Below are 25,421 nucleotides of genomic sequence, written 5' to 3' on the forward strand. Positions count from 1 at the left end.
TCAGGATGTGGCCTCAGGTGCGTCCGCACCCTCCTCCACCTGGTTGGCCCTCCCCAGCGTCTTCAGCTTGGTGATCATGTCGGCGAACGTCTCCTTCATGCCCTTCTCCAGCAGCCAGCCTTCGCTCTCACACTCCGGGTTCTCCGGGTCCGCCATCGTCTCCAGAGAGGTGCTCAGGTACTTCAGCCCCGCCACGTCGGCCGACTGTGGAGACAAAAATCTGTTTACCAGCTGGAATGAACGAGCTCCCTTCCTTTAAAAATACAGATGAGACAATGAACGCTAACAAACTTTAAAGCAGCTTTTGTGTTAGCAGCGAGCGTAACCAAGGTATAACTCTGCTGAAATTAACCCAAACCATCAGCAGTAGGGATGGGAATCGAAAACCGGTTCTTGTTGAGAACCGGTTCCCAGTGTTTCAATTCCTTGGAATCGTTTGGCGATTTTGCAAACGATTCCCTTATCGATTCCAGTGGGCGTGAATGACGTCACCACGCAACATTGCGTGGCGAGTCCGGCGCAGCCAGCAGCCAACAGTACAAACGCTACAAACGCTCGAAAGTTTGATTACACATCCCTAAAAAAGACGACAACAGGGGAACTTGCAAAGTGAATATTTCACCAAAGAGAGGAAATACTACCAACATGCAATAACTATGAATGAATGTCGCGTTTTCCATCTGCTCCTGACTAACGTTGGTGAATCTGAACCCAGCAACGTTAGCATGTCCTCGGCTAACACTGCAGGTCACTAACTAACAAACACTGCCTATCATGTTAGCACCATTTGCCTGATTGTAAAAGCTGCTGTTAGTAACGGTTAAGGTTAAATGAATGCCTTCTCAGGCATTACATTTAGATGAAATCATGAGAGACAGAGCCTGACTGGCTCAGAGCCAGAGGCTGGTGGTACTACCCCCAGTTCACCTCTACCTCCAGCTTCTCCTTTCACCAGAGCAGGAAGAGTTAAATTACCCAGGCCAGGATAGACCAATGTGGACCTCACTGTTGTTGGGTTTGTGAGGTCATGACTTGTGTTACTTCTAAACTAAACAAAGTTGATGCTGATCGACCGGTTTGTTATCCTTTTTCTCCAAATGAGAATCGATAAGGGAACCGACAAAGAAGCGAATCGTTAAGCAGAATCGAACATGGAATTGGAATCGTAAAAAACTTATAAATTCCCATCCCTAATCAGCAGTCATCAGAGAGGTGATATGGGACAGACCGAAGGCCCTGGGTGATCTATAGATCCAGTGATTATCATGGTTACCTCACAGACATCCTGGAGTATGGAACCCGTCTGTCTCTGTAAACAACATGTTTTACTGCGGCCACTTGTTGTTGGAATGGGAGGTTTGGATCTAAAGACTTTTTACGGTTCCAACTTGTTCTGTGGGGCAGCCATGTTGGTTCTTTACCATCAGGCTGGTCCTGTGGGTAATAATGTTCCGCTAACAGGGAATGTAGCATTGATGCTAAAGCTTCTAACGTGATGTTTCAGTTGTTGGGATGTAATCAGTTTCAGCTTTGATGATGTGAATGTTGGCCCCCCCACTCAGTATCCCCCCCACTGGTGTTCACGCTCCCATAATGAAGCTGATGCTGGTGGATCGTGGTTTTCTGTATCTGATTCAGAGTGAGTGCTCTGTTCAGACCAGGATCTCTGTGTCACCTTCATCTGAAGGAAACATAGATCTTAGACCAGATCTAGACAAGAAGAAGTAAAACTCTCAAGTGATAGTTGAAAACAGGTGAAGTATTCAGATACTTATTGAACATTTCTGGTGGGTAAAAGTAGCAGAAAACACTTCAGAGCTGAATAAGGTCAGCTGGACTTCTTCTTCTTTGGTTCTTGGTGACGTTTCACCCGTCATCGAAAAGGATTCTTCAGTTTTAAATGAGTTGGTGGAAAGTCCAGTTATCCTTATTCCAGCTCTGAGGACCACCTGACTGGGATGAACCATCAGCCCACAGAAACTCCTTCAAACATCTTCTTGGTTTCATTTGTAAGAAAATGTCAGAAACTTCCGGTCCTGGTACTGCCAGCTGGAGTTTTTAGAGGTTTCAGCAGCAGAACCAAAAGTGGAACCTGATCCTTATGACCTGCGGAACCTGATCCTTAGGACCGGCGGACCGGACTCTGCCTGGAATCATGATGACCTCTGATAACTACCACACAGGGAAGGAAACCGGTCCCTAAAAGTAGGCCAGGGCCCGCCTCCCCAGGCCTGAAACCCAATCAGAACCCACGCCGGGGTCGGAGTACATCAGTTCAGGAAGTCGGTGTAAAGCTGTTCAGGTCAAAGCTGTTGTTCTGACCCAGATAACAGATCCGTTTGGCCTCTCAGGAGGCCTTCCTCATCACGCTCTTCCCAGAATGCATCCTGCTGCTGCTGGAAGATTAGTAGCTGATCCTCGGTGAGCCTGACCCCCGCTCGGCAGATTAAGGAGGAGGAAGGTGGTGACATTTCAGACACATTCCAGTTAATGATCAATATTACTGACATCTGTACGCTCAGTGTGTTCGTGGGTTAGGTCTGTGAAAAATGATAAAGAGGAAGTACAGATAACAGATACAGGAAGTAAACCTTTAACAGCAGGTGCAAAGAGTGAGAACCTGAGAACCAGAGAACCAGAGAACCTGAGGACCAGAGAACCAGAGAACCTGAGGACCAGAGAACCAGAGGACCAGAGAACCAGAGAACCTGAGAACCAGAGAACCAGAGAACCAGAGAACCAGAGAACCAGAGAACCTGAGGACCAGAGAACCAGAGAACCATAGAACCAGAGGACCTGAGGACCAGAGAACCAGAGAACCAGAGAACCAGAGGACCTGAGGACCAGAGAACCTGAGAACCTGAGAACCAGAGAACCAGAGAACCAGAGAACCAAAGGACCAGAAAACCAAAGGACCAGAGAACCAGAGAACCAGAGAACCAGAGAACCAGATAACCAGAGAACCAGAGGACCAGAGGACCAGGGGACCAGGGGACCAGGGAACCAGAGAACCAGAGAACCAGAGGACCAGAGAACCAGAGGACCAGAGGACCAGAGGACCAGAGAACCAGAAAACCAGAGGACCAGAGAACCTGAGAACCAGAGAACCAGAGAACCAGAGAACCAGAGAACCAGAGAACCAGAGAACCAGAGAACCAGAGAACCAGAGAACCTGAGGACCAGAGAACCAGAGGACCAGAGGACCAGATAACCAGATAACCAGAAAACCAGAAAACCAGAAAACCAGAGGACCAGAGAACCAGAGAACCTGAGGACCAGAGAACCAGAGGACCAGAGGACCAGAGAACCAGAGAGCCAGAGAACCTGAGAACCTGAGAACCAGAGAACCAGAGAACCAGAGAACCAGAGGACCAGAGAACCAGAGAACCTGAGGACCAGAGGACCAGAGAACCTGAGAACCAGAGAACCAGAGAACCAGAGAACCAAAGGACCAGAAAACCAAAGGACCAGAGAACCAGAGAACCAGAGAACCAGAGAACCAGAGAACCAGATAACCAGAGAACCAGATAACCAGGGAACCAGAGAACCAGAGAACCAGAGGACCAGAGAACCAGAGGACCAGAGGACCAGAGGACCAGAGAACCAGAGGACCAGAGGACCAGAGAACCTGAGAACCAGAGAACCAGAAAACCAGAGGACCAGAGAACCTGAGAACCAGAGAACCAGAGAACCAGAGAACCAGAGAACCAGAGAACCAGAGGACCAGAGAACCAGAGGACCAGAGAACAATAGGACCAGAGGACCAGATAACCAGAGAACCAGAAAACATGAGGACCAGAGGACCAGAGGACCAGAGGACCAGAGGACCAGAGGACCAGAGGACCAGAGGACCTGAGGACCAGAGAACCAGAGAACCTGAGGACCAGAGAACCAGAGGACCAGAGGACCAGATAACCAGATAACCAGAAAACATGAGGAACAGAAAACCAGAAAACCAGAAAACCAGAAAACATGAGGACCAGAGGACCAGAGAACCAGAGAACCAGAGAACCAGAGGACCTGAAAACCAGAGAACCAGAGAACCAGAGAACCAGAGAACCTGAGGACCAGAGAACCAGAGGACCAGAGGACCAGAGAACCAGAGAGCCAGAGAACCTGAGAACCTGAGAACCTGAGAACCAGAGAATCTGAGAACCAGAGAACCAGAGAACCAGAGAACCAGAGAACCTGAGGACCAGAGAACCAGAGGACCAGAGGACCAGAGAACCAGAGAGCCAGAGAACCTGAGAACCTGAGAACCAGAGAATCTGAGAACCAGATAACCAGATAACCAGAGAACCAGAGGACCAGAGAACCAGAGAACCTGAGGACCAGAGGACCAGAGAACCTGAGAACCAGAGAACCAGAGAACCAGAGAACCAAAGGACCAGAAAACCAAAGGACCAGAGAACCAGAGAACCAGAGAACCAGAGAACCAGAGAACCAGAGAACCAGATAACCAGGGAACCAGAGAACCAGAGAACCAGAGGACCAGAGAACCAGAGGACCAGAGGACCAGAGAACCAGAGGACCAGAGGACCAGAGAACCTGAGAACCAGAGAACCAGAAAACCAGAGGACCAGAGAACCTGAGAACCAGAGAACCAGAGAACCAGAGAACCAGAGGAGCAGAGGACAAGATAACCAGAGAACCAGAGAACCAGAGGACCAGAGGACCAGAGAACCAGAGAACCAGAGAACCAGATAACCAGAGAACCTGAGGACCAGAGAACCAGAGGACCAGAGGACCAGAGAACCAGAGAGCCAGAGAACCAGAGGACCAGAGGACCAGAGAACCAGAGAACCTGAGAACCTGAGAACCAGAGAATCTGAGAACCAGAGAACCAGATAACCAGAGAACCAGAGAACCAGAGGACCAGAGAACCAGAGAACCAGAGGACCAGAGGACCAGATACTCTGAGAACCAGAGAACCTGAGGACCAGAGGACCAGAGAACCTGAGAACCAGAGAATCTGAGAACCAGAGGACCAGAGAACCAGAGAAACAGAGAACCAGAGGACCAGAGAACCAGAGAACCAGAGAACCTGAGAACCAGAGGACCAGAGGACCAGAGGACCAGAGGACCAGAGAACCAGAGAACCAGAGGACCAGAGGACCAGAGGACCAGAGGACCAGAGAACCAGAGGACCAGAGGACCAGAGGACCAGAGAACCTGAGAACGTGAGAACCTGAGAACCAGAGAACCAGAGGACCAGAGGATTTCGCAGGGCCACCGGTCGGACCACCGGTCGGACCCCCGGTCGGACCACCGGTCGGACACCCGGTCGGACCACCGGTCGGACCACCGGTCGGACCACCAGTCGGACCCCCGGACCCTTGAACAGTCCAGTTTCAGGAGTTCTTACCTCCAGGACGATGGTGACGATGAGCAACGCTCCGATGCTGTTCATGATGCTGCTGTAGTAGGAGAAGACGGCCCCCCGGCAGCCCCGGCTCCAGATGTTGAGCTGTTCGATGCGGTGGTCGTAGTCATAGTGGGCCGTGTTGTTGGTCAGGTGGTGCTGGATGCAGGGCCGCGGGGACCCGGGGTTACAGCAGCTGAACGGGACGCTGTCCATCAGGTACTTCCCCTCCACGTTACTGAGGACCCGGCTGCAGGACAAAGACATTCTGAGGTCAGACATTCTGAGGTCAGACAATCTGAGGTCAGACAATCTGAGGTCAGACATTCTGAGGTCAGACATTCTGAGGTCAGACATTCTGAGGTCAGACAATCTGAGGTCAGACAATCTGAGGTCAGACAATCTGAGGTCAGACATTCTGAGGTCAGACATTCTGAGGTCAGACAATCTGAGGTCAGACATTCTGAGGTCAGACAATCTGAGGTCAGACAATCTGAGGTCAGACATTCGGAGGTCAGACAATCTGAGGTCAGACAATCTGAGGTCAGACATTCTGAGGTCAGACAATCTGATCTGGTCCCCCTGAACCCTCTGGACCAGGGGTGGGCAATTAATTTCTTCAGGGGTCCGCATGAAAAATCTGAAATGTGTTGGAGGGCCGAACCAGCAATGACTCAAATTTAATATTTAATTTCTCATTATATTTCTTTTTATAATAAAATATTTAAATCAGATTATTTTGGTAATAAATAAGAATATTTAAATATTTATAAACATGAACAAATTGTGGTTTAGGTTGAAGTGAGTTGAAGTGGCATGTGAGTGAGAATATTATGTCTGATTTGGCTTGAAGCTTCAACTTCCTACTGAAGGCCTCGACTGCACTGTACATTTCATACACAAAAAGGCCCTTGCTTTGCAGTTTAACATTTAGTTCATCCATCTGAGCAGTCACATCAACAGTAAAAGCAAGATCTGCCAGCCAGTCTGCCTCTGAAAGCTGAGGGATGGCATGTCCCTTCCTCACACAGAACTCCTGAATCTCCTCTCTCAGGTCCCAGAAGCTCTTCAGCACTTCTCCCAGACTCAGCCACCTGACGGCTGTGTGGTAGCTTAGGTCACGGTGGTCAGTCTCAGTTTCTAAAAGTGAAACAAACTGTCTATGATTCAGTGCCCTTGATCTGATAAAGTTAACAGTTTTAGTTACAACATCAACAACGTGATTCACTTGTAACACTGACTTGCATAACACTTCCTGATGTATAATACAATGAAAAAAAGTTCTTTTCTGCCACTTTGTCCTGGATTCGCTTTAACAGACCAACTTTTTTTCTTGTGAGATTTGGACCCCCATCTGTTGTCACGCCCACCAGTTTGTCCCATTTCAGCCCCACGCAATCGAGACGTGCATTTACCTCAGCTAAGACATAACTCCCCGTTGTTGTCCCTTTCATACATGTCTGCCAGCTCCTCCGTGATTCTGAAGTCTGCATTGATCCCGTGCATGAAGATGAGCAGCTGGGCAGTGCTGGGGCTATAGCTTCCCGCTGCTGGGGCTACAGCTTCCCGCTGCTGGGGCTATAGCTTCCCGCTGCTGGGGCTACAGCTTCCCGCTGCTGGGGCTACAGCTTCCTGCTGCTCGGGCTACAGCTTCCTGCTGCTCGGGCTATAGCTTCCTGCTGCTTCCTGCTGCTTCCTGCTGCTCGGGCTATAGCTTCCTGCTGCTTCCCGCTGCTCTGGCTATAGCTTCCCGCTGCTCGGGCTATAGCTTCCCGCTGCTCGGGCTATAGCTTCCTGTTGCTCTGTCTATAGCTTCCCGCTGCTCGGGCTACAGCTTCCCGCTGCTCGGGCTATAGCTTCCCGCTGCTTCCTGCTGCTCGGGCTACAGCTTCCCGCTGCTTCCCGCTGCTCGGGCTACAGCTTCCCGCTGCTTCCCGCTCCTCGGGCTATAGCTTCCTGATGCTTCCTGCTGCCGGGGCTATAGCTTCCCGCTGCTCGGGCAATAGCTTCCTGCTGTTCGGTCTATAGCTTCCTGTTGCTCGGGTTATAGCTTCCTGCTGCTCGGGTTATAGCTTCCTGCTGCTCGGGCTACAGCTTCCTGTTGCTCGGGCTATAGCTTCCTGATGCTTCCTGCTGCCGGGGCTATAGCTTCCCGCTGCTCGGGCAATAGCTTCCTGCTGTTCGGTCTATAGCTTCCTGTTGCTCGGGTTATAGCTTCCTGCTGCTCGGGCTATAGCTTCCTGCTGCTCGGGTTATAGCTTCCTGCTGCTCGGGCTATAGCTTCCTGTTGCTCGGGTTATAGCTTCCTGCTGCTCGGGCTACAGCTTCCCGCTGCTTCCAGCTGCTCGGGCTACAGCTTCCCGCTGCTTCCCGCTGCTCGGGCTACAGCTTCCCGCTGCTTCCCGCTGCTCGGGCTATAGCTTCCTGCTGCTTCCTGCTGCTGGGGCTATAGCTTCCCGCTGCTCGGGCTATAGCTTCCCGCTGTTCGGTCTATAGCTTCCTGCTGCTCGGGCTATAGCTTCCTGCTGCTCGGGCTATAGCTTCCTGCTGCTCGGGTTATAGCTTCCTGCTGCTCGGGCTATAGCTTCCTGTTGCTCGGGTTATAGCTTCCTGCTGCTCGGGCTACAGCTTCCCGCTGCTTCCAGCTGCTCGGGCTACAGCTTCCCGCTGCTTCCCGCTGCTCGGGCTACAGCTTCCCGCTGCTTCCCGCTGCTCGGGCTATAGCTTCCTGCTGCTTCCTGCTGCTGGGGCTATAGCTTCCCGCTGCTCGGGCTATAGCTTCCCGCTGTTCGGTCTATAGCTTCCTGCTGCTCGGGCTATAGCTTCCTGCTGCTCGAGCTATAGCTTCCTGCTGCTTCCTGCTGCTCGGGCTATAGCTTCCCGCTGCTCGGGCTATAGCTTCCCGCTGTTCGGTCTATAGCTTCCTGCTGCTCGGGCTATAGCTTCCTGCTGCTCGGGCTATAGCTTCCTGCTGCTTCCTGCTGCTCGGGCTATAGCTTCCTGCTGCTTCCCGCTGCTCGGGCTATAGCTTCCCGCTGCTCGAGCTATAGCTTCCTGCTGCTTCCTGCTGCTCGGGCTATAGCTTCCTGCTGCTCGAGCTATAGCTTCCTGCTGCTTCCTGCTGCTCGGGCTATAGCTTCCTGCTGCTTCCCGCTGCTCGGGCTATAGCTTCCCGCTGCTCGGAATATAGCTTCCCGCTGCTCGGGCTATAGCTTCCTGTTGCTCGGTCTATAGCTTCCCGCTGCTCGGGCTATAGCTTCCTGCTGCTTCCTGCTGCTCGGGCTATAGCTTCCCGCTGCTCGGGCTATAGCTTCCTGCTGCTTCCTGCTGCTCGGGCTATAGCTTCCCGCTGCTCGGGCTATAGCTTCCTGTTGCTCTGTCTATAGCTTCCCGCTGCTGGGGCTACAGCTTCCCGCTGCTCGGGCTATACCTTCCTGCTGCTTCCTGCTGCTCGGGCTATAGCTTCCTGCTGCTTCCTGCTGCTCTGGCTATAGCTTCCCGCTGCTCGGGCTATAGCTTCCTGCTGCTTCCCGCTGCTCTGGCTATAGCTTCCCTCTGCTCGGGCTATAGCTTCCCGCTGCTCGGGCTATAGCTTCCTGTTGCTCTGGCTATAGCTTCCCGCTGCTCGGGCTACAGCTTCCCGCTGCTCGGACTACAGCTTCCCGGTGCTCGGGCTATAGCTTCCTGCTGCTCGGGCTATAGCTTCCTGCTGCACGAGCTATAGCTTCCTGCTGCTCGGGCTATAGCTTCCTGCTGCTCGAGCTATAGCTTCCTGCTGCTCGGGTTATAGCTTCCCACTGCTCGGGCTATAGCTTCCTACTGCTCGGTCTATAGCTTCCCACTGCTCGGGCTATAGCTTCCTGCTGCTCGGTCTATAGCTTCCCGCTGCTCGGGCTATAGCTTCCTGCTGCTCGGTCTATAGCTTCCCACTGCTCGGGCTATAGCTTCCCGCTGCTCGGTCTATAGCTTCCCACTGCTCGGGCTACAGCTTCCTGCTGCTCGAGCTACAGCTTCCTGCTGCTCAGGCTATAGCTTCCTGCCATTCGGGCTTTAGCATTCTATAGCTATAGAACACCTGAACACCTGAACATCAGAACACCTGAACACATGGGGGGTTTATGTATGGAGGGGTCCCTCCAGTTGAGGATCACTCTACCTGGCAGCACATCCAACAGGACAATGGGTTGTCACCAGGTGACTTTTATTTAAAGAAATCCTTAAATGCGTCTGAAAACTGAGGTGAACTGAGGTCAGGTGCTGTTTGTGTGTTATATAATACACAGATATTAATAAACCAAACAACCCAGCTGAAAACAGCTTCACTGGCTGGTTACTGTTGAGTCTGGAGGAGAGCAGGGAGCCTCACATTGAACCCTGAGGGACACCTTTTAATCAGCTGATCCCTCCAAAAGTTCAACTTGGCGTCCCCTTTAGGCTGCAAAGTTCACTTCCTGGAAAATAATGTGCTTCAGAGAAGAGAAACCCTCCCTCAGAGTCAGTTCACCAGCAACAGAACATGGAACATTATTGGTCAGATTTTACGTCCGACATCATAGTTTTGTAGAAACGAGTCTCATAAGTTATTCAGCATCAACTCTGCCTGCGGTGTTGGTGGATGTGAAAGATGCAGCGAGCTGCACATATCAGCCCGATCCTCTTGGAGAGGAGAAGCTGGGACATGGAGCTGGGAACCTTTACCTCATTAAGTCATAATTGATCCTCAGATCCTCTGACCGACCGGACTCTGAGCTCTGGATGCTTCAGAGCTGCCGGTTAAATCCCGCCTCTCTCAGGCCTCAGAGAGATTAAAGCAGAAGAGAAGTTTTCAGTCTAATGAGGACTTTGGATCAATAAAACAAATTAAGCTCTATCAGAATCATTTTTGATGTAACTATGTAATTAAAAACAACCAAACTACAGTTTGCAGACACATGTAGGTCTGATCTCTCAGGGTAAGGGTTACAGTTAGGGTTAGGGTTGGGGTTAGACAGTGGTGTAGTGGTCCCTGGAGAAGTGGGTATACTCTCAATTTTGTCCCAATTTTTTAAGAAGTCCAGAAAAATTAACCGTTTTAGATCCAGTAACATGTAAGACTACTCTATTTAGTTTACCCAAAAATTTGTCAGTAGTATTTATTCACTATTACAACTTGATCAGGTGGAGTTTGTTGGTGTTACTGGTCACACAAGCAGCCTACATGAATGTAAAATATATTCAACATGAGGCAAACATGGTGTTTCAGGTCATTTTTCAGCATTTATTTAAATAAAATACTTAAAATCTGAAGTTGACAATGTATCCTTGTTCAAATCTCATCATATTTCACCAAAAATCATTCCCTTCCAAACTTCAATACCAATCAGATAAACTCAAAAGTCCACAGTCGTAACATTGAAACTAACCATTCACTTCTCAATAGCTGAACACTATTCCAGCATACTTTGTTAGATATACAGAATATAAATATAACTGAAAATATTGAATATAATTTTTTTTGGATGAATGTTATTTTAAATCATTCAACAAAATTTGGATTTAAATTCTTCTTTTTATTTGGCAGTCCACAGGTCTGGCCAGTCACTATTGATGTCTACTGTAAAGAACTAAAATGATGCCTGCATATCTCTCTATCTCACCCACTCACATTACTGCGATCACAATATTCATCAGCAGGACATACGCGTCCCCCTCTTTACATTAACAATCTGGGCAAAGCGAGGCTACACTTCTATAAAGTGGAGATGCATTTAGCTGCCTTTGAATACTCTGACCTGGTGGTGGTAGCCTGGCTCCTTGTGTCTGCCCACACTGACTTGCCTGGTTGGGAGCTGGCAGGGCTGCTGGTTTCATGGCTGGGGTCTGACTGGGCCTGATCTGGGTCTGACTTGTGCTTCTTTACAAAGAAGTCTTTTCATTGTTATCTGTCCCTACACAAAATAAGACAGCCTGGTTAAACCTCGATATTGTGTTAATCTTAAACCATTTGTCTCCATTCTTGTGCTTTAACTTACTTTAAAATCAACTACAAGCCGAGCTGCTATAAAATTAAACCAGATCATGTAGGTTAGTCAGGTGAAGTAGCTTGGCTAAAGTTATACTTTTAGACCTTTATAATAACAAACAAGCTTCATGGACATTGTAACAAATGCCCAAAGATTATATCAGTTTCATCTAACGTTACAGTATGAAATCCTTATGAACTGTGTTGATTATACACTTACTGAAAACCAACAATGATATGCTCCCCCCCACATTATCCCAACACAGTGATACATTGAGTTACGAGTTTAATTCGTTCCGTGACAGAGCTCATAAGTCAAATCAATATTCACCATTGAAATAAATGGAAATGCCATTAATCCGTGCCCCCCCAAAAACCTCCCCAATTTTTTTTGTGATGGCTTAAATTTATTTTTAAATAAAAAACATTGTAGAACATAATACGATATGATAAAAGAGAATGTAAAGAAATATACAGATTTTATCAAGTATATTTATCTTGGAGATCAGACGCTTGGACTGGCAGAAGATGCGAAGCAGGTTTGCAACTTTAAAAATTTAGACAACTTACTCATCTTCACTGACGTTTGGCTTATTCGCCACGCTTTCCCCACTTTCATCTGCAGCGCGTTTTAATAAAAACCTGTCCGAGCAGGTTTGGTTAATCCTGCCTTTCAGAATGTTTCTGTTTCTGTGTCATTATATAGCGCAGCCGCGCGACCAGTTGCATTTTTTCAGGGTGTTTCTTTCAAATGGACTTTGAAAGTTTGGCTAAACAACTGCACAAATGCGAGCCCAAAACACGAGATGCTTCCATGTGAACGAGTAGGAGGCGGGATGCTGGCCGGATTCACTCACCAAGCCAACTAGCGACGGTGTCCCTAAAGCTTCATAACAAGTAACTTAAACTTCTGCACGCAAACCAAAGCAAAAAAAAAGAAATCGACGGAATAAAGGCTCGTAACTAAAAAAAAACTCGTATGTCGGGACACTCGTAACTCAAGGTACCACTTCATTGTGCTACATAGCTTCATTCTAACGTGACGTTAGCCTTTCATAACTTTAGCCTACTTGTACAGTGTAGCAATTGGCAACAACATTTCTTCTGTAAATGTGCAGTCTTTAAAAAACAATGACTCATTTGGAAATCAGATTAAAACTTAACTCAAATTGATGTATTCCACGAAAGTAGGTTCACTCCGACAGTAGCTTCAACACCACACTGTCTATGCCTGCCACTCATTTCAAAGACGCCGCGTTTCTCATTCGCATCGAGCATCTTTCTAAGAGACATACCTGTCAATCAACTGGAGTGGCACCTGAGTTGTCCAATCAGGTTCTAGAAGTGGCCAGCACATCTCCCGCCCCACTGCCTCTGATTATCTCACTAGTTCTTGTGCCTAAAATTAACCGGTGTAATCAGTGAAGGCACTGGCAGCGAGTACCGGGGGAGATTTAGAAGTGGGTATACGCAATGCTGACTGAAAAATAAGTAGGTATACGCCGTATACCCGCGTATACCCTGGACTACACCACTGGCGTTAGAGGTCACTGACAACTGAGGGTTAGGGTTGGGGTTAGGGTTAGAGGTCACTGACAACTGAGGGTTAGGGTTGGTTGTTAGGGTTAGGGTTAGAGACCACTGACAGCTGAGGGTAGGGGTTGGGGTTGGTGTTGGTGTAAGGTTAGGGTTAGGTTAGGGTAGGGTAGGGTAGGGTAGGGGTAGGGGTTGAGGTTAGGGTAAGGGTTGGGGTTAGGGTTGGGGTTGTGGTAGGGTAGGGGTTGGGGTTAGAGGTCACTAACAGCTGAGGCTGTACTCACTCTTTCACCAACTCGTTGCTCATGTCCAGGTAGCGGTTGCTGATCCACTGAACCTCGAACCAATCCCTGAAGTTGTTGTTGCCACAGCAGCGGAACTCGATCTGCGTCATGTCCAGAGTCCTCTTCATGAAGCAGCGTCCTGGCGTGTCGGTGTCCTTGTAGAACCGGATGGCGTTCTTCAGGCCCTCGGCCAGCGTCAGGTAGACAGAAAACTGCATGATGAAGCAGAGCAGCACCAGCAGCAGCAGCAGCGCGTTGAAGCCGCAGCACAGCAGCATGTACGGCCTCAGGAGGGGCTTCAGCTTGGCGAACTTCAGTGGGTCCAGAGAGTCGTGGCACGTCTTCCCTCCGAAAGCGTTGATCCCGCAGGCCAGCGCGCCCACCAGGATCAGCAGGTTGGGCACCAGGTGGCTCTCGCTGTTGTCCATGATCTCGCTCCTCTTACGCAGCTCGATCTTGAAGAAGAGGCCGAGGCTGAAGATGGCGATTCCCACGATGACAGAGAGCCAGTATAGCATCCACAGACCCTGAGCCAGCTTCACCCGGTTCTGCAGGTTGAACTTCACCGTCAGGAACGGCATTGTGTCGTCTCAGGACCGAACGGTCATTCACGGATCAGCAGCAGCCTCAGTACGAGCCCTGAGGAACCTCGAACCCTAAGAGCCCTGAGGAACCCCAAATCCGAACCCGGGTTTCAGAGCTCTGAGTCCATCCAGAAACAGGCTCCTGGTTTCACAGCCATGATGCGCAGCAGCAGCTCCATCCTGCAGGAAAGACTCCGGCTCGGTGTGTGAGAGCTTCCCACCGGAGGAGGTGTGAGGAGCTGCGACACGTCATCCTAAACCTTTGATCCCATCATCAGATTATCTGCTGCCTCTAATCCTGATAATTGGTTTGGAGTTAAGCAGCAGCTTCCTCCTCTGAGTGGGTTAGGGTTAGGGTTACTCTCTCTCTGCATATCACCTCTGCACAGGTGAGCCTGATGCTCCAATCTGTCCAATCAGAGAAAGACTTCGACATCAGACATCACTGATAAAAGCATGTTGCCATGGCAACAGACTGTCCAATCATGGAGCTTCAGCTTCAAGTTTTCACTCGATGTTCCATAATGTCTGTATTCTCCAAAGAGCTGAGGGTCCCACCAAAGCTCTCTGAGGGTCTGAGGTGGAAAATTGTAAAACTGCCTAGTTGGTTTTAAAGTCTGTTGACTTCCTGATGACCCCAACTCATTCTGTGATTCTGTTGTTGGTCATTAAGGGAGGCAAGTTTTAAATTCATCAGGAGGTTTTATGGTTGACATATCCTGAGAAGTTTAGCTCAAGGAAGTCATAAAGGGGCACCTCGTAAACCGTGTTATCTCAGATCCAGAACAGAGCAAAGGGGCCATTTGTTCTTTGAACATCTGAGTATAAAAATTTGGAGTATAAAAATGAATGTGTTGATTCTGTTCGATGCTCACTGTGCTGGGAGCGCCCAGACAGGAGACTTCAAACACTATGTGCCTTTGAATAAAATATAAAGAAAGACAAAATCTGGATTTTCTCTTATTATTATTTGAGTAGTCTTCTTACCCACTTTGATAAAAAAAAAAAAATCCACAACAGGTCCCACCACAGCTCTCTGTGGGTGCAGAACCAGCCCACATCATCAGCCCTCCACCTCCATGCTGACAGCTGGTGTGAGGTGTTTGGTTTCCTCCAAACGTGCTGCTGTGCATTATAAGCAAACATCTGTTCAATTAAATTCAGTTTTTATTTAGCACCAAATTACAACAAATGTCATCTGAAGGCCCTTCAACGGAACATATCTCCATCGTTTTACACCGACTCACTCCCAGTTAGAAGAATCATTTCAGGACGATAAACTGGGAAACAAAATGCTTTAAAGTCCATTTTTATTCATTTTTCTTGTTCTTTTACAATATGGTACAGTTACTAATTTTTACAAGAATTCACATATTAACAGTCATGTGATCATCATGAGGCGACACGCCGTCCAGACGAGCAGCGGACTCACCGTTTAAAAAAAACAAACTGAAAACCAGAAAATCACATTTTCACTTATTTAAAGAAAATCTGTTCCAAACTCAAAACACTCAAACAGGAAGTGACATCACAGCACACCACCAATCACCTCTTTAAATAAAACATTAAAAGGAACTAAACTAAAACTTCCTAATACGCAGCTCATAAGTTTTCCTGATTCCTGCTGAAGCTGCTCACATGGGTCAGTTTATTGATCAGCTCTCGTCACATGGTGCTTTATCCCTGTTGCCACAGAGACAGAAAAACCACCAGCTTCTGCAAGTTAAAATAAATATTCTTTAAAGATCATCCGATTCCAGCAGAAACAGCTGAAGATGATGACGTCACTGAGGACTGAAGTCATGTGACTGAATGAATCCCTGCAGAACTGACGGCGTCAGCAGATCACTGTCCAACACTTCAGTTTCCATGGAGACGCAGCCTGTCAGAGGAGACCTGCATTGGCTTTTTGCCGGTGAAATGCATCATGGGAGCATTCACATGTAAGAAAAAAATAAATAAATGTATTAACGTCCATTTGTAACTCGTAGCCAATCAGAGGGCAGGACCCCGGTTAGTTTTTCCCCAGGCAAGAGGGGGCGGGGCTTCGCTCAGATGATGTCACCGAGTCCCGTAAACTCAGATGATGTCACAGAGTCCCGTAAACTCAGATGATGTCACAAAGTCCCGTAAACTCAGATGATGTCACCGAGTCCCGTAAACTCAGATGTCACAAAGTCCCGTAAACTCAGATGATGTCACAGAGTCCCGTAAACTCAGATGATGTCACAGAGTCCCGTAAACTCAGATGATGTCACAGAGTCCCGTAAACTCAGATGATGTCACAGAGTCCCGTAAACTCAGATGATGTCACAGAGTCCCGTAAACTCAGATGATGTCACAAAGTCCCGTAAACTCAGATGATGTCACAGAGTCCCGTAAACTCAGATGATGTCACCGAGTCCCGTAAACTCAGATGATGTCACCGAGCGTAAACTCAGATGATGTCACAAAGTCCCGTAAACTCAGATGATGTCACAGAGTCCCGTAAACTCAGATGATGTCACAAAGTCCCGTAAACTCAGATGATGTCACAGAGTCCCGTAAACTCAGATGATGTCACAGTCCCGTAAACTCAGATGATGTCACCGAGCGTAAACTCAGATGATGTCACAAAGTCCCGTAAACTCAGATGATGTCACAGAGTCCCGTAAACTCAGATGATGTCACAGAGTCCCGTAAACTCAGATGATGTCACAGAGTCCCGTAAACTCAGATGATGTCACAGAGTCCCGTAAACTCAGATGATGTCACAAAGTCCCGTAAACTCAGATGATGTCACAGAGTCCCGTAAACTCAGATGATGTCACAGAGTCCCGTAAACTCAGATGATGTCACCGAGCGTAAACTCAGATGATGTCACAAAGTCCCATAAACTCAGATGTCACAGAGTCCCGTAAACTCAGATGATGTCACCGAGCGTAAACTCAGATGATGTCACAAAGTCCCGTAAACTCAGATGATGTCAGAGTCCCGTAAACTCAGATGATGTCAGAGTCCCGTAAACTCAGATGATGTCACAGAGTCCCGTAAACTCAGATGATGTCAGAGTCCCGTAAACTCAGATGATGTCAGAGTCCCGTAAACTCAGATGATGTCACAGAGTCCCGTAAACTCAGATGATGTCAGAGTCCCGTAAACTCAGATGATGTCACAGAGTCCCGTAAACTCAGATGATGTCACCGAGCGTAAACTCAGATGTCACAAAGTCCCGTAAACTCACTGATATTGCCTCTTATTGGTGGGTGAGGCTGAAGGAAAAGAAATCCCTGAAAACTGATTTGTGCTCCACAGGCAGCTGAAAGGAGCCGATTGGTTAAATGGATGGTTTTTATTCAAGGTGGGGTGAAGGCTGAGCCAATCAGGTGGTGTCCAGGTCAGGTCCAACATCACAGGTGCTGCCAGTCGATGGCGACAAGCGTCTGATTGGCCTCTTGAGCATGGCCAATGACCTCAGAGATGCCGTGCTGCCGCCACAAACGCTCAATTTTCCTGTAACGCTCCAAACACAGGTGGAGGGGGTTTCCCCGCCTGTAAACAAACAAACAAACAAACAAACAAGTCAATAAACAAACAGGTGGAGGGGGTTTCCCCGCCTGTAAACAAACAAACAAACAAACAAGTCAATAAACAAACAGGTGGAGGGGGTTTCGCCGCCTGTAAACAAACAAACAAACAAAGTCAATAAACAAACAGGGGGGTATTCCTAGAAAGTAGCTAAAGAAAGCCAGGCTATACGGTAAGCGTCGCTTCAACTAGCGCCATCTCCCATTTAAGCCTCAAGTTGTTCCTCGAAGATATTTTAGCTGCATCTCGGTGAGGCTAATCCAAGCGAGGCTTACATAGCCTAGCTTAGTGCGAGTGCACGAGCAACGTAAGAAGCCCTGACGAGTGGATGGTGGAAAAACGGAGATCTGTGTGAAAATGAGAGCAAGACACGAGCTGTTATTTTTTCGGCAGCTGAACAAATAATGCTGGTGGAGCTGTATGAGGATTTTAAAAGTGTCATCACCAGAAATGGTAATACAGCTGCGATCAATAAAGCGAAGAAACGGCATGGCTAACAACTGCAGACAGACTAAATGCGTAAGTTATGAAAGTTTCATACCATTGTCAATTGTTAGACATTCATTTTACTGTCCTCGTGTATTTATGCTCTCCTCTTTGTGTAATGTGTTCACATAAAGCATGCTGAATTGTCTCTGTATGTGATGTACAGCACAAATATACTGGCCCTGCTCACTTTATTAATACTGTAACCAAATAATCGACACGCATCATCATACTTTGTGACTATAATATCGTGAGTGTGAGACCCACATATTAATTTTTTACTGTTACATCTCAACAGGAGGAATCTTAACAGCCAAAAGCGTACCTGGCAGCAGGTGAAGGTAAAGTACAGGAAAATATTTCAGAGTGGTAAGTAGCCTTTGAAGAAATGTGTTTGTCCAATAAAGAGAGCACCAAACTAGATATGGAATACAAGAAACTGAAAATAAAAAAGATCAAGCCAGAGATCATGAAACTGGAGAGGGATGTTAGTATAAATTCAGATAAAGGAGAATTTGGTGTTGTGAACTGTATTTAATTCTGTTTTCTATCCACAGCTTGAGAAACATGTAATAATAATTAAACAATTGAACTCAACTTTAACTCAAACTTGTCATTATTGTACGGTTCATGCAACGTGTTAGACATGTGTTTTTTACATTTATATTCACAGTGGGGTGCCATGACCTAACGTGTGGAAAGTTATAAATCATCTCTGTCTATTTAGCGAGCATTAAAGAGAAACAAATAAAATAAAATCATTTAAAAACAAGCAACAGTCTAGATAAACTAAAAGATAGCGTGCAGATTTCATGCATAGACACATGAAATACACACACAGAAATAATCTGTTTGAAGAGTTTCAGTCTGGATTCAGTGTGCATCATAGCACAGAAACTGCACTGCTGAAAGTTACCAATGATCTCCTCTTAGCCTCTGATAGCGGACTTGTGTCTGTGCTTGTCCTGTTGGATCTCAGTGCTGCATTTGATATGGTCGATCACAGTATCTTATTACACAGACTTGAACATGTTATTGGGATTAAAGGAACTGCATTAGGCTGGTTTAAGTCATATTTATCTGATAGATTTCAGTTTGTTCTTGTAAATGAAGAATCTTCCTCACACACCAGAGTAAGTCATGGAGTTCCCCAGGGTTCTGTGCTTGGACCGATTCTTTTCACTTTATACATGCTTCCATTAGGTAACATTATTAGACAGCATGGCATAAATTTCCATTGCTATGCTGATGATACTCAGCTGTACTTATCTATAAAACCAGATGAACCCAATAGGTTGGTCAGACTACAGGCATGTCTTAAAGACATAAAGACCTGGATGACTCAGAACTGTCTGCTTCTAAATTCAGACAAACTGAAGTCGTTATCTTTGGACCTGAGCGTTTCAGGGAGAAATTGTCTAGCTATATAGTTACTCTAGATAGTATTTCCTTGGCTTCTAGTTCTACAGTGAGGAACCTTGGAGTTATTTTTGACCAGAACTTATCATTTGACGCGCATATAAAACAGGTTTCTAGGACTGCCTTCTTTCACCTTCGTAATATTGTTAAAATCAGGAACATCTTGTCTCAGAGTGATGCAGAAAAACTAATTCATGCATTTGTTACTTCAGGATTGGACTACTGTAATTCTTTATTATTGGGCTGTCCCACATATGCTCTGAAAAGCCTCCAGCTGATCCAAAATGCTGCAGCCAGAGTTCTGATGAGAACTAACAGGAGAGATCATATTTCTCCAGTTTTAGCTTCTCTTCATTGGCTCCCTGTTAAATTCAGAATAGAATTTAAGATTCTTCTCCTTACATATAAAGCTCTTAATGACCGAGCTCCATCATATCTTAAAGATCTCATTGTAAGATATTTTCCTAACAGAGCACTTCGTTCCCAAACTGCAGGTTTACTTGAGGTTCCCAGAGTTTCTAAAAGTAGAATGGGAGGCAGAGCCTTCAGTTATCAGGCCCCTCTATTGTGGAATAAGCTGCCAGTAAATGTCCGGGAAGCAGACACCCTTTCCACTTTTAAGACCAGGCTTAAAACTTTCCTTTTTTATAAAGCTTATAGTTAGGTCTGTTGAATCTGATAGTGTATCTGCTAGTGTGTCTTGTTCTGCCTCCACCTCTGGCACCCTCTATACTTTCATTACCCCCTACCCGAACCAGGGTTTGAATCCCATTCCCGCTTATCTTACCTCTTTTATTTCTCCCCCTACCCGAACCAGGGTTTGCATCCCCACCCCGCTGTGACTGGTGTGCCGTTGGTGAGAGGCTGAGGTAGCTTGTGGCTGTAAAAGATGGTTGTTGTGGTGTGAGGAGCAGATCTATATAGGGAGTATAGGGAATTACTCACTGAGTCTGCTCCTTTATTTTATTATTTATTTTTTCGTTAGCACAAGTTTCTTGTGTTTACCTTGAATAGGGATGGCTCAGGTAATCCTGAAACATCCCATAGTTAAGCTGCTATAGGCCTAGACTGCTGGGGGGCCTCATCTGTCACACCTTTCCTCACTTAACTCTCTTTATGTATATGTGATATTATTGTGGTCATTAACTCGTGTTTCCCTGTTCCAACAGATATCCTTTGAATGGTGTTACAGTGCCGCCGCCGCGGCGGCCCCCTCCCCCCCCCTTTCTGTCTTCTCAAACCCCAGCTGGTCGAGGCGGATGGCCACCCTTCCTGGTTCTGGTTCTGCCAGAGGTTTCTTCCTGTTCAAAGGGAGTCGTTTCTCTCCACAGTCGCCTCAGGCACGCTCAGGACGGGAGATTGGACCGAAAAACAAAAAGTTTTCAGTGTAATCTGTTGGTTTTCTTAGCTAGGAAATTGTTTTTGAATTGGCTCTATATGAACGAATTGGATTATTTTATGAATTATGATTATTATTAATTAATTGCATTCCAATTGGCTTGAATTGGACTTACTATCTAAGTGCCTTGAGATGAAATTTGTTGTATTTGGCGCTATATAAATAAAAATGAATTGAATGAGAACAGAAATGTTTTTAACCTGGATTTAAAAATGTCTACATTTTATCCCCAAGTGTACCTGTACATTTAGGATATGGAAAAATGTTGGGTTTACATTGTCAGCCTCCACGGGTCAAGCAGGGGCCTGGACAATGTGACAATGTTTAAATCCAGACTGAAAACAGTTCTATTTAGATGTGCATATGACACCTGAAAGTATTTTATCTGCACTCTTCACTTTTAAATTAATTAATTAATGATTTTTTTTGTTTTTTGGAATGATTTTATTGCCTTCTTGTGATTTTATGTAGCTGTAAAGCACTTTGAATTGCCCTGTGTACGAATTGTGCTCTACAAATAAAATTGCCTTGCCTTGGATGCGTACATGGGTACAGTACGCCCCCCCCCCCCCCCGACATTCGCAATAATCCCTCTGTTCAAGTCTTAACTCAAAACCCATCCGTTTAACTTTGCTTACCTACAGTGATTGCTCCGTTCTGTGTATTTTTAATATGGCATGATGTTTTAATTCCTGCGTTTTATCTAATATCTTGTTTGTACAGTCCTTGACTGTTTTGAAAGGAGCTTTCAATAATTTGTATTATTAACATTATTACCTGTCCCCCATTTTTCTGAGTCTGGTCCTACGTGGGCGTAGATCGGATGTTTGTTAGGTATTGATTAGTTTTAATGAATACCATGTTCTCTCTCATTTCATTTCATGCTCAATACGTGTGTATACTTGCGTTTCTTTAGTTGCACTGGCACCGACTGATTGATTTTTCGAGACAGTGAAAGTGGTGATATGATAACCACAGTTTTTGCTTCGTTTTTTTAGACAAGACATGAGTTGCGGGAGCGCAGAATTCTTGGTGAACATTTCTTTCCGGAGTCCGTTTCAGCCGGTCGGACATTTGAGTTGCAGCTAAGCTAAGCTTCAACTTTAGCCTGCCCGAGACCAGGCTAGTTCAGCAGCATAAACTACCATGGTTACCCGAACCAGGGTTTGCTACCCGAACCAGGGTTTGCATCCCATTCCTGCTTTTCTTACCTCTTTTTTTTCTTCCCCTACCCGAACCAGGGTTAGCATCCCCACCCCGCTGTGACTGGTGTGCAGTTGGTGAGAGGCTGAGGTACCTGACTTATCGCACTTACTCTAGCACTAGTTTTGCTCTTAGCTGTTTGGTTTTGGAAGGAAATGCACTTATGATTTCTTGGGATCTGAAGTTCTTTTGCCTACCGATGTTGAACGCACTTATTGTAAGTCGCTTTGGTTAAAAGCGTCTGCAAAATGACCGTAATGTAAATGTTATGTACTCAGCTGGCGTTCAAATAAGCCACCTTTAGGGAACGGAAGTCTCGCTAAATTTAGCCAGAAGTAGCAAAATAAGCCAGGCTTTCCGCTAAGCCAGCTTCTAGGAATACCCCCCAGGTGGAGGGGGTTTCCCTGCCTGTAAACAAACAAACAAACAAGTCAATAAACTAACAGGTGGAGGGGGTTTCCCCGCCTGTAAACAAACAAACAAGTCAATAAACAAACAGGTGGAGGGGGTTTCCCCGCCTGTAAACAAACAAGTCAATAAAAAAAACAGGTGGAGGGGGTTTCCCCGCCTGTAAACAAACAAGTCAATAAACAAGCAGGTGGAGGTTGTTTCTCCGTCTGTAAACAAACAAGTCAATAAAAAAAACAGGTGGAGGGGGTTTCCCCGCCTGTAAACAAACAAGTCAATAAACAAACAGGTGGAGGGGGTTTCCCCGCCTGTAAACAAACAAACAAACAAACAAGTCAATAAACAAACAGGTGGAGGGGGTTTCCCCGCCTGTAAACAAACAAGTCAATAAAAAAACAGGTGGAGGGGGTTTCCCCGCCTGTAAACAAACAAGTCAATAAACAAACAGGTGGAGGGGGTTTCCCCGCCTGTAAACAAACAAGTCAATAAAAAAAAAACAGGTGGAGGGGGTTTCCCCGCCTGTAAACAAACAAGTCAATAAACAAGCAGGTGGAGGTTGTTTCTCCGTCTGTAAACAAACAAGTCAATAAAAAAAACAGGTGGAGGGGGTTTCCCCGCCTGTAAACAAACAAGTCAATAAACAAACAGATGGAGGGGGTTCCCGGTCGAATTTGAGAAAAAAATAAATAAAACATGCACAGAAAGATTTATTCCAACAAACCAAACGCTAACAAATAAAGAAATATATACATAAAGAAGCAAACAACACATCTGACAAACAAACAGCTTCCTGTCACTAAATAGTTTAAAAGTATGTTACACTGACTGTGTTACCATGGTAACATAACAATCAGACAATAAACACAAACACGTACTTGAGGCCTTGGTCGGTCTCGCCATAGTCGTCCAGGTACGGAGGAGGATAGAAACAGCCCTTTGTTTTACCTGCGACGAACAACACCTGACTCTCTCTGACCCTGCACACACACAGATCAACAGGTCAACGTTAGCCTGTAGCATCCCATCATTAGCTAACCAGCCAGGTGTGTGAAGATGAATAAAACACTGTCATAAAACACAACAATGGGAACCTAAAGTTCGATTCTCACTGGACCGACTCGTCTGTAATATCAGAACATCACAGAGTTCTCTTTGTTACATATCAGAGAGCCCACAGTTCAGTATGTGTACCTGTGTAAATGAAAACATGTGCGGCAGGTAACAGAAAGAGGAATTCAAATCGTCCCAGATTTACCGTCATGGCTTCATCTCACTGACAGTTTTTGGGTTCAGCTGCTGACACAAAATCAAACTGGTGTGTTCATCAGTAACCTTCACTACCCCTCAGTCTGTTACCGGGGTTACACTACCCCTCAGGTAGTCTGTTACCGGGGTTACACTACCCCTCAGGTAGTCTGTTACCGGGGTTACACTACACCTCAGGTAGTCTGTTACCGGGGTTACACTACCCCTCAGGTAGTCTGTTACCGGGGTTACACTACCCCTCAGGTAGTCTGTTACCGGGGTTACACTCCCCCTCAGGTAGTCTGTTACCGGGGTTACACTACACCTCAGTCTGTTACCGGGATTACACTACACCTCAGGTAGTCTGTTACCAGGGTTACACTACCCCTCAGTCTGTTACCGGGGTTACACTACCCCTCAGTCTGTTACCGGGATTACACTACACCTCAGGTAGTCTGTTACCAGGGTTACACTACCCCTCAGTCTGTTACCGGGTTTACACCGCACCTCAGGCAGTCTGTTACCGGGGTTACACCGCACCTCAGGTAGTCTGTTACCGGGGTTACACCGCACCTCAGGTAGTCTGTTACCGGGGTTACACCGCACCTCAAGTAGTCCGTTACCGGGGTTACACTGCACCTCAGGTATTCTGTTACCAGGGTTACACAACCCCTCAGTCTGTTACCGGGGTTACACTACCCCTCAGGTAGTCTGTTACCAGGGTTACACTGCACCTCAGGTAGTCTGTTACCAGGGTTACACTGCACCTCAGGTAGTCTGTTACCGGGGTTACACTACACCTCAGGTAGTCTGTTACCGGGGTTACACTGCACCTCAGGTAGTCTGTTACCGGGGTTACACCGCACCTAAGGTAGTCTGTTACCAGGGTTACACTGCACCTCAGTCTGTTACCGGGGTTACACTGCACCTAAGGTAGTCTGTTACCAGGGTTACACTGCACCTCAGGTAGTCTGTTACCAGGGTTACACTGCACCTCAGGCAGTCTGTTACCAGGGTTACACTGCACCTCAGGTAGTCTGTTACCAGGGTTACACTGCACCTCAGGCAGTCTGTTACCGGGGTTACATCGCACCTCAGGCAGTCTGTTACCGGGGTTACACCGCACCTCAGGTAGTCTGTTACCGTGGTTACACTGCACCTCAGGCTGTGGGAGGCGTTTCCTGTCTGAATATCTCTGACAGCAGATGGCAGGTGAGAAGTGTAGAAAGGTGACACGTTTTGATAAATACAGCTGACAGTTGTGTGTGCACGTGATGCATTCAATGACCAGTAAAAAAAGGTGAGCTACCTGAGGAAGAGGCCAACACCTGCTCCACAGGTGAAGGTGTGGGCGGTGCAGGCTCCCACATCGTCTCCGTCCACCTCAGTCTGACAGCAGTAACTCTGAGAGCACAGCATGGAGCCGCAGACCAGGCACAGCGTAGGCGCACGAGACTTATCCCCACCTGAGCGTGGACACCTGCACAGGTGACACAGCCACAGCAGGTAAGGTCAGCAGCACACTGTACATGTGACATCAGCATCAGAGAGAGACGTTTTCATGTTGGGAAAAACAATGGAAATATACCTGACAGACACACAGAAACCTGTGTTCAACTGCGCTCACCTGAGCTCACCTGTGTTCACCTGAGCTCACCTATGCTCACCTGTGTTCACCTGAGCTCACCCGTGTTCACCTGAGCTCACCCGTGTTCACCTGAGCTCACCTGAGCTCACCTGTGTTCACCTGTGTGTGTGTGTGTGTGTGTGTGTGTGCATACTGACGTGAAGCTGGATGCCTGGTTGATCAGGACGCTGTAATCTTCAGGCAGATCAATCAACCTGTTCGACTCTCTGGGGAATCTGACCATGACTCCGCCCCCTTGCAACATCTGTCTCACACCTGGATGACAGCACCATCTGAGGA

The 25,421-nt window shown here is 47.1% G+C and overlaps 2 protein-coding genes across 3 annotated transcripts in view; both read right to left on the reverse strand.

Moving 5' to 3' along the window:
* Nucleotides 1-13,764, reverse strand: prph2b (peripherin 2b (retinal degeneration, slow)). The gene is made up of 3 exons (XM_075483310.1): nucleotides 13,184-13,764; nucleotides 5,366-5,612; nucleotides 1-204 (listed from the first exon to the last, which is right to left on the reverse strand). The coding sequence occupies exons 1-3, from the start codon at nucleotides 13,762-13,764 to the stop codon at nucleotides 1-3; spliced, it is 1,032 nt and encodes a 343-aa protein (XP_075339425.1).
* A 1,296-nt stretch (nucleotides 13,765-15,060) lies between these two features.
* The window catches only part of ubr2 (ubiquitin protein ligase E3 component n-recognin 2), a 41,061-nt gene continuing 30,700 nt past the window's right edge, over nucleotides 15,061-25,421 (reverse strand). For both annotated transcript variants that reach the window (XM_075473234.1, XM_075473226.1), the window contains exons 43-46: nucleotides 25,280-25,414; nucleotides 24,804-24,974; nucleotides 23,125-23,226; nucleotides 15,061-17,298 (exon numbers count right to left, since the gene is read on the reverse strand). In XM_075473234.1, coding sequence (XP_075329349.1) covers nucleotides 17,157-17,298; nucleotides 23,125-23,226; nucleotides 24,804-24,974; nucleotides 25,280-25,414 — 550 coding nt within the window. In that variant the 3' untranslated portion in view covers nucleotides 15,061-17,156. The remainder of the gene's footprint in view (nucleotides 17,299-23,124; nucleotides 23,227-24,803; nucleotides 24,975-25,279; nucleotides 25,415-25,421) is intronic.

The sequence above is a fragment of the Odontesthes bonariensis genome, chromosome 2, assembly GCF_027942865.1.
Source record: "Odontesthes bonariensis isolate fOdoBon6 chromosome 2, fOdoBon6.hap1, whole genome shotgun sequence".
In the NCBI taxonomy this organism is placed as follows: domain Eukaryota; kingdom Metazoa; phylum Chordata; class Actinopteri; order Atheriniformes; family Atherinopsidae; genus Odontesthes; species Odontesthes bonariensis.

What these genes read in the sequence shown, in the direction of transcription:
- prph2b (XM_075483310.1), bottom strand. Translation starts at nt 13,764, where the DNA reads ATGCCGTTCCTGACGGTGAAGTTCAACCTGCAGAACCGGGTGAAGCTG. An exon ending in AGCAACGAGTTGGTGAAAGA is followed by an intron (nt 5,613 to 13,183) that starts GTGAGTACAGCC and finishes TTTGTCCTGCAG; the next exon opens with CCGGGTCCTCAGTAACGTGG. An exon ending in TCGTCACCATCGTCCTGGAG is followed by an intron (nt 205 to 5,365) that starts GTAAGAACTCCT and finishes TTGTCTCCACAG; the next exon opens with TCGGCCGACGTGGCGGGGCT.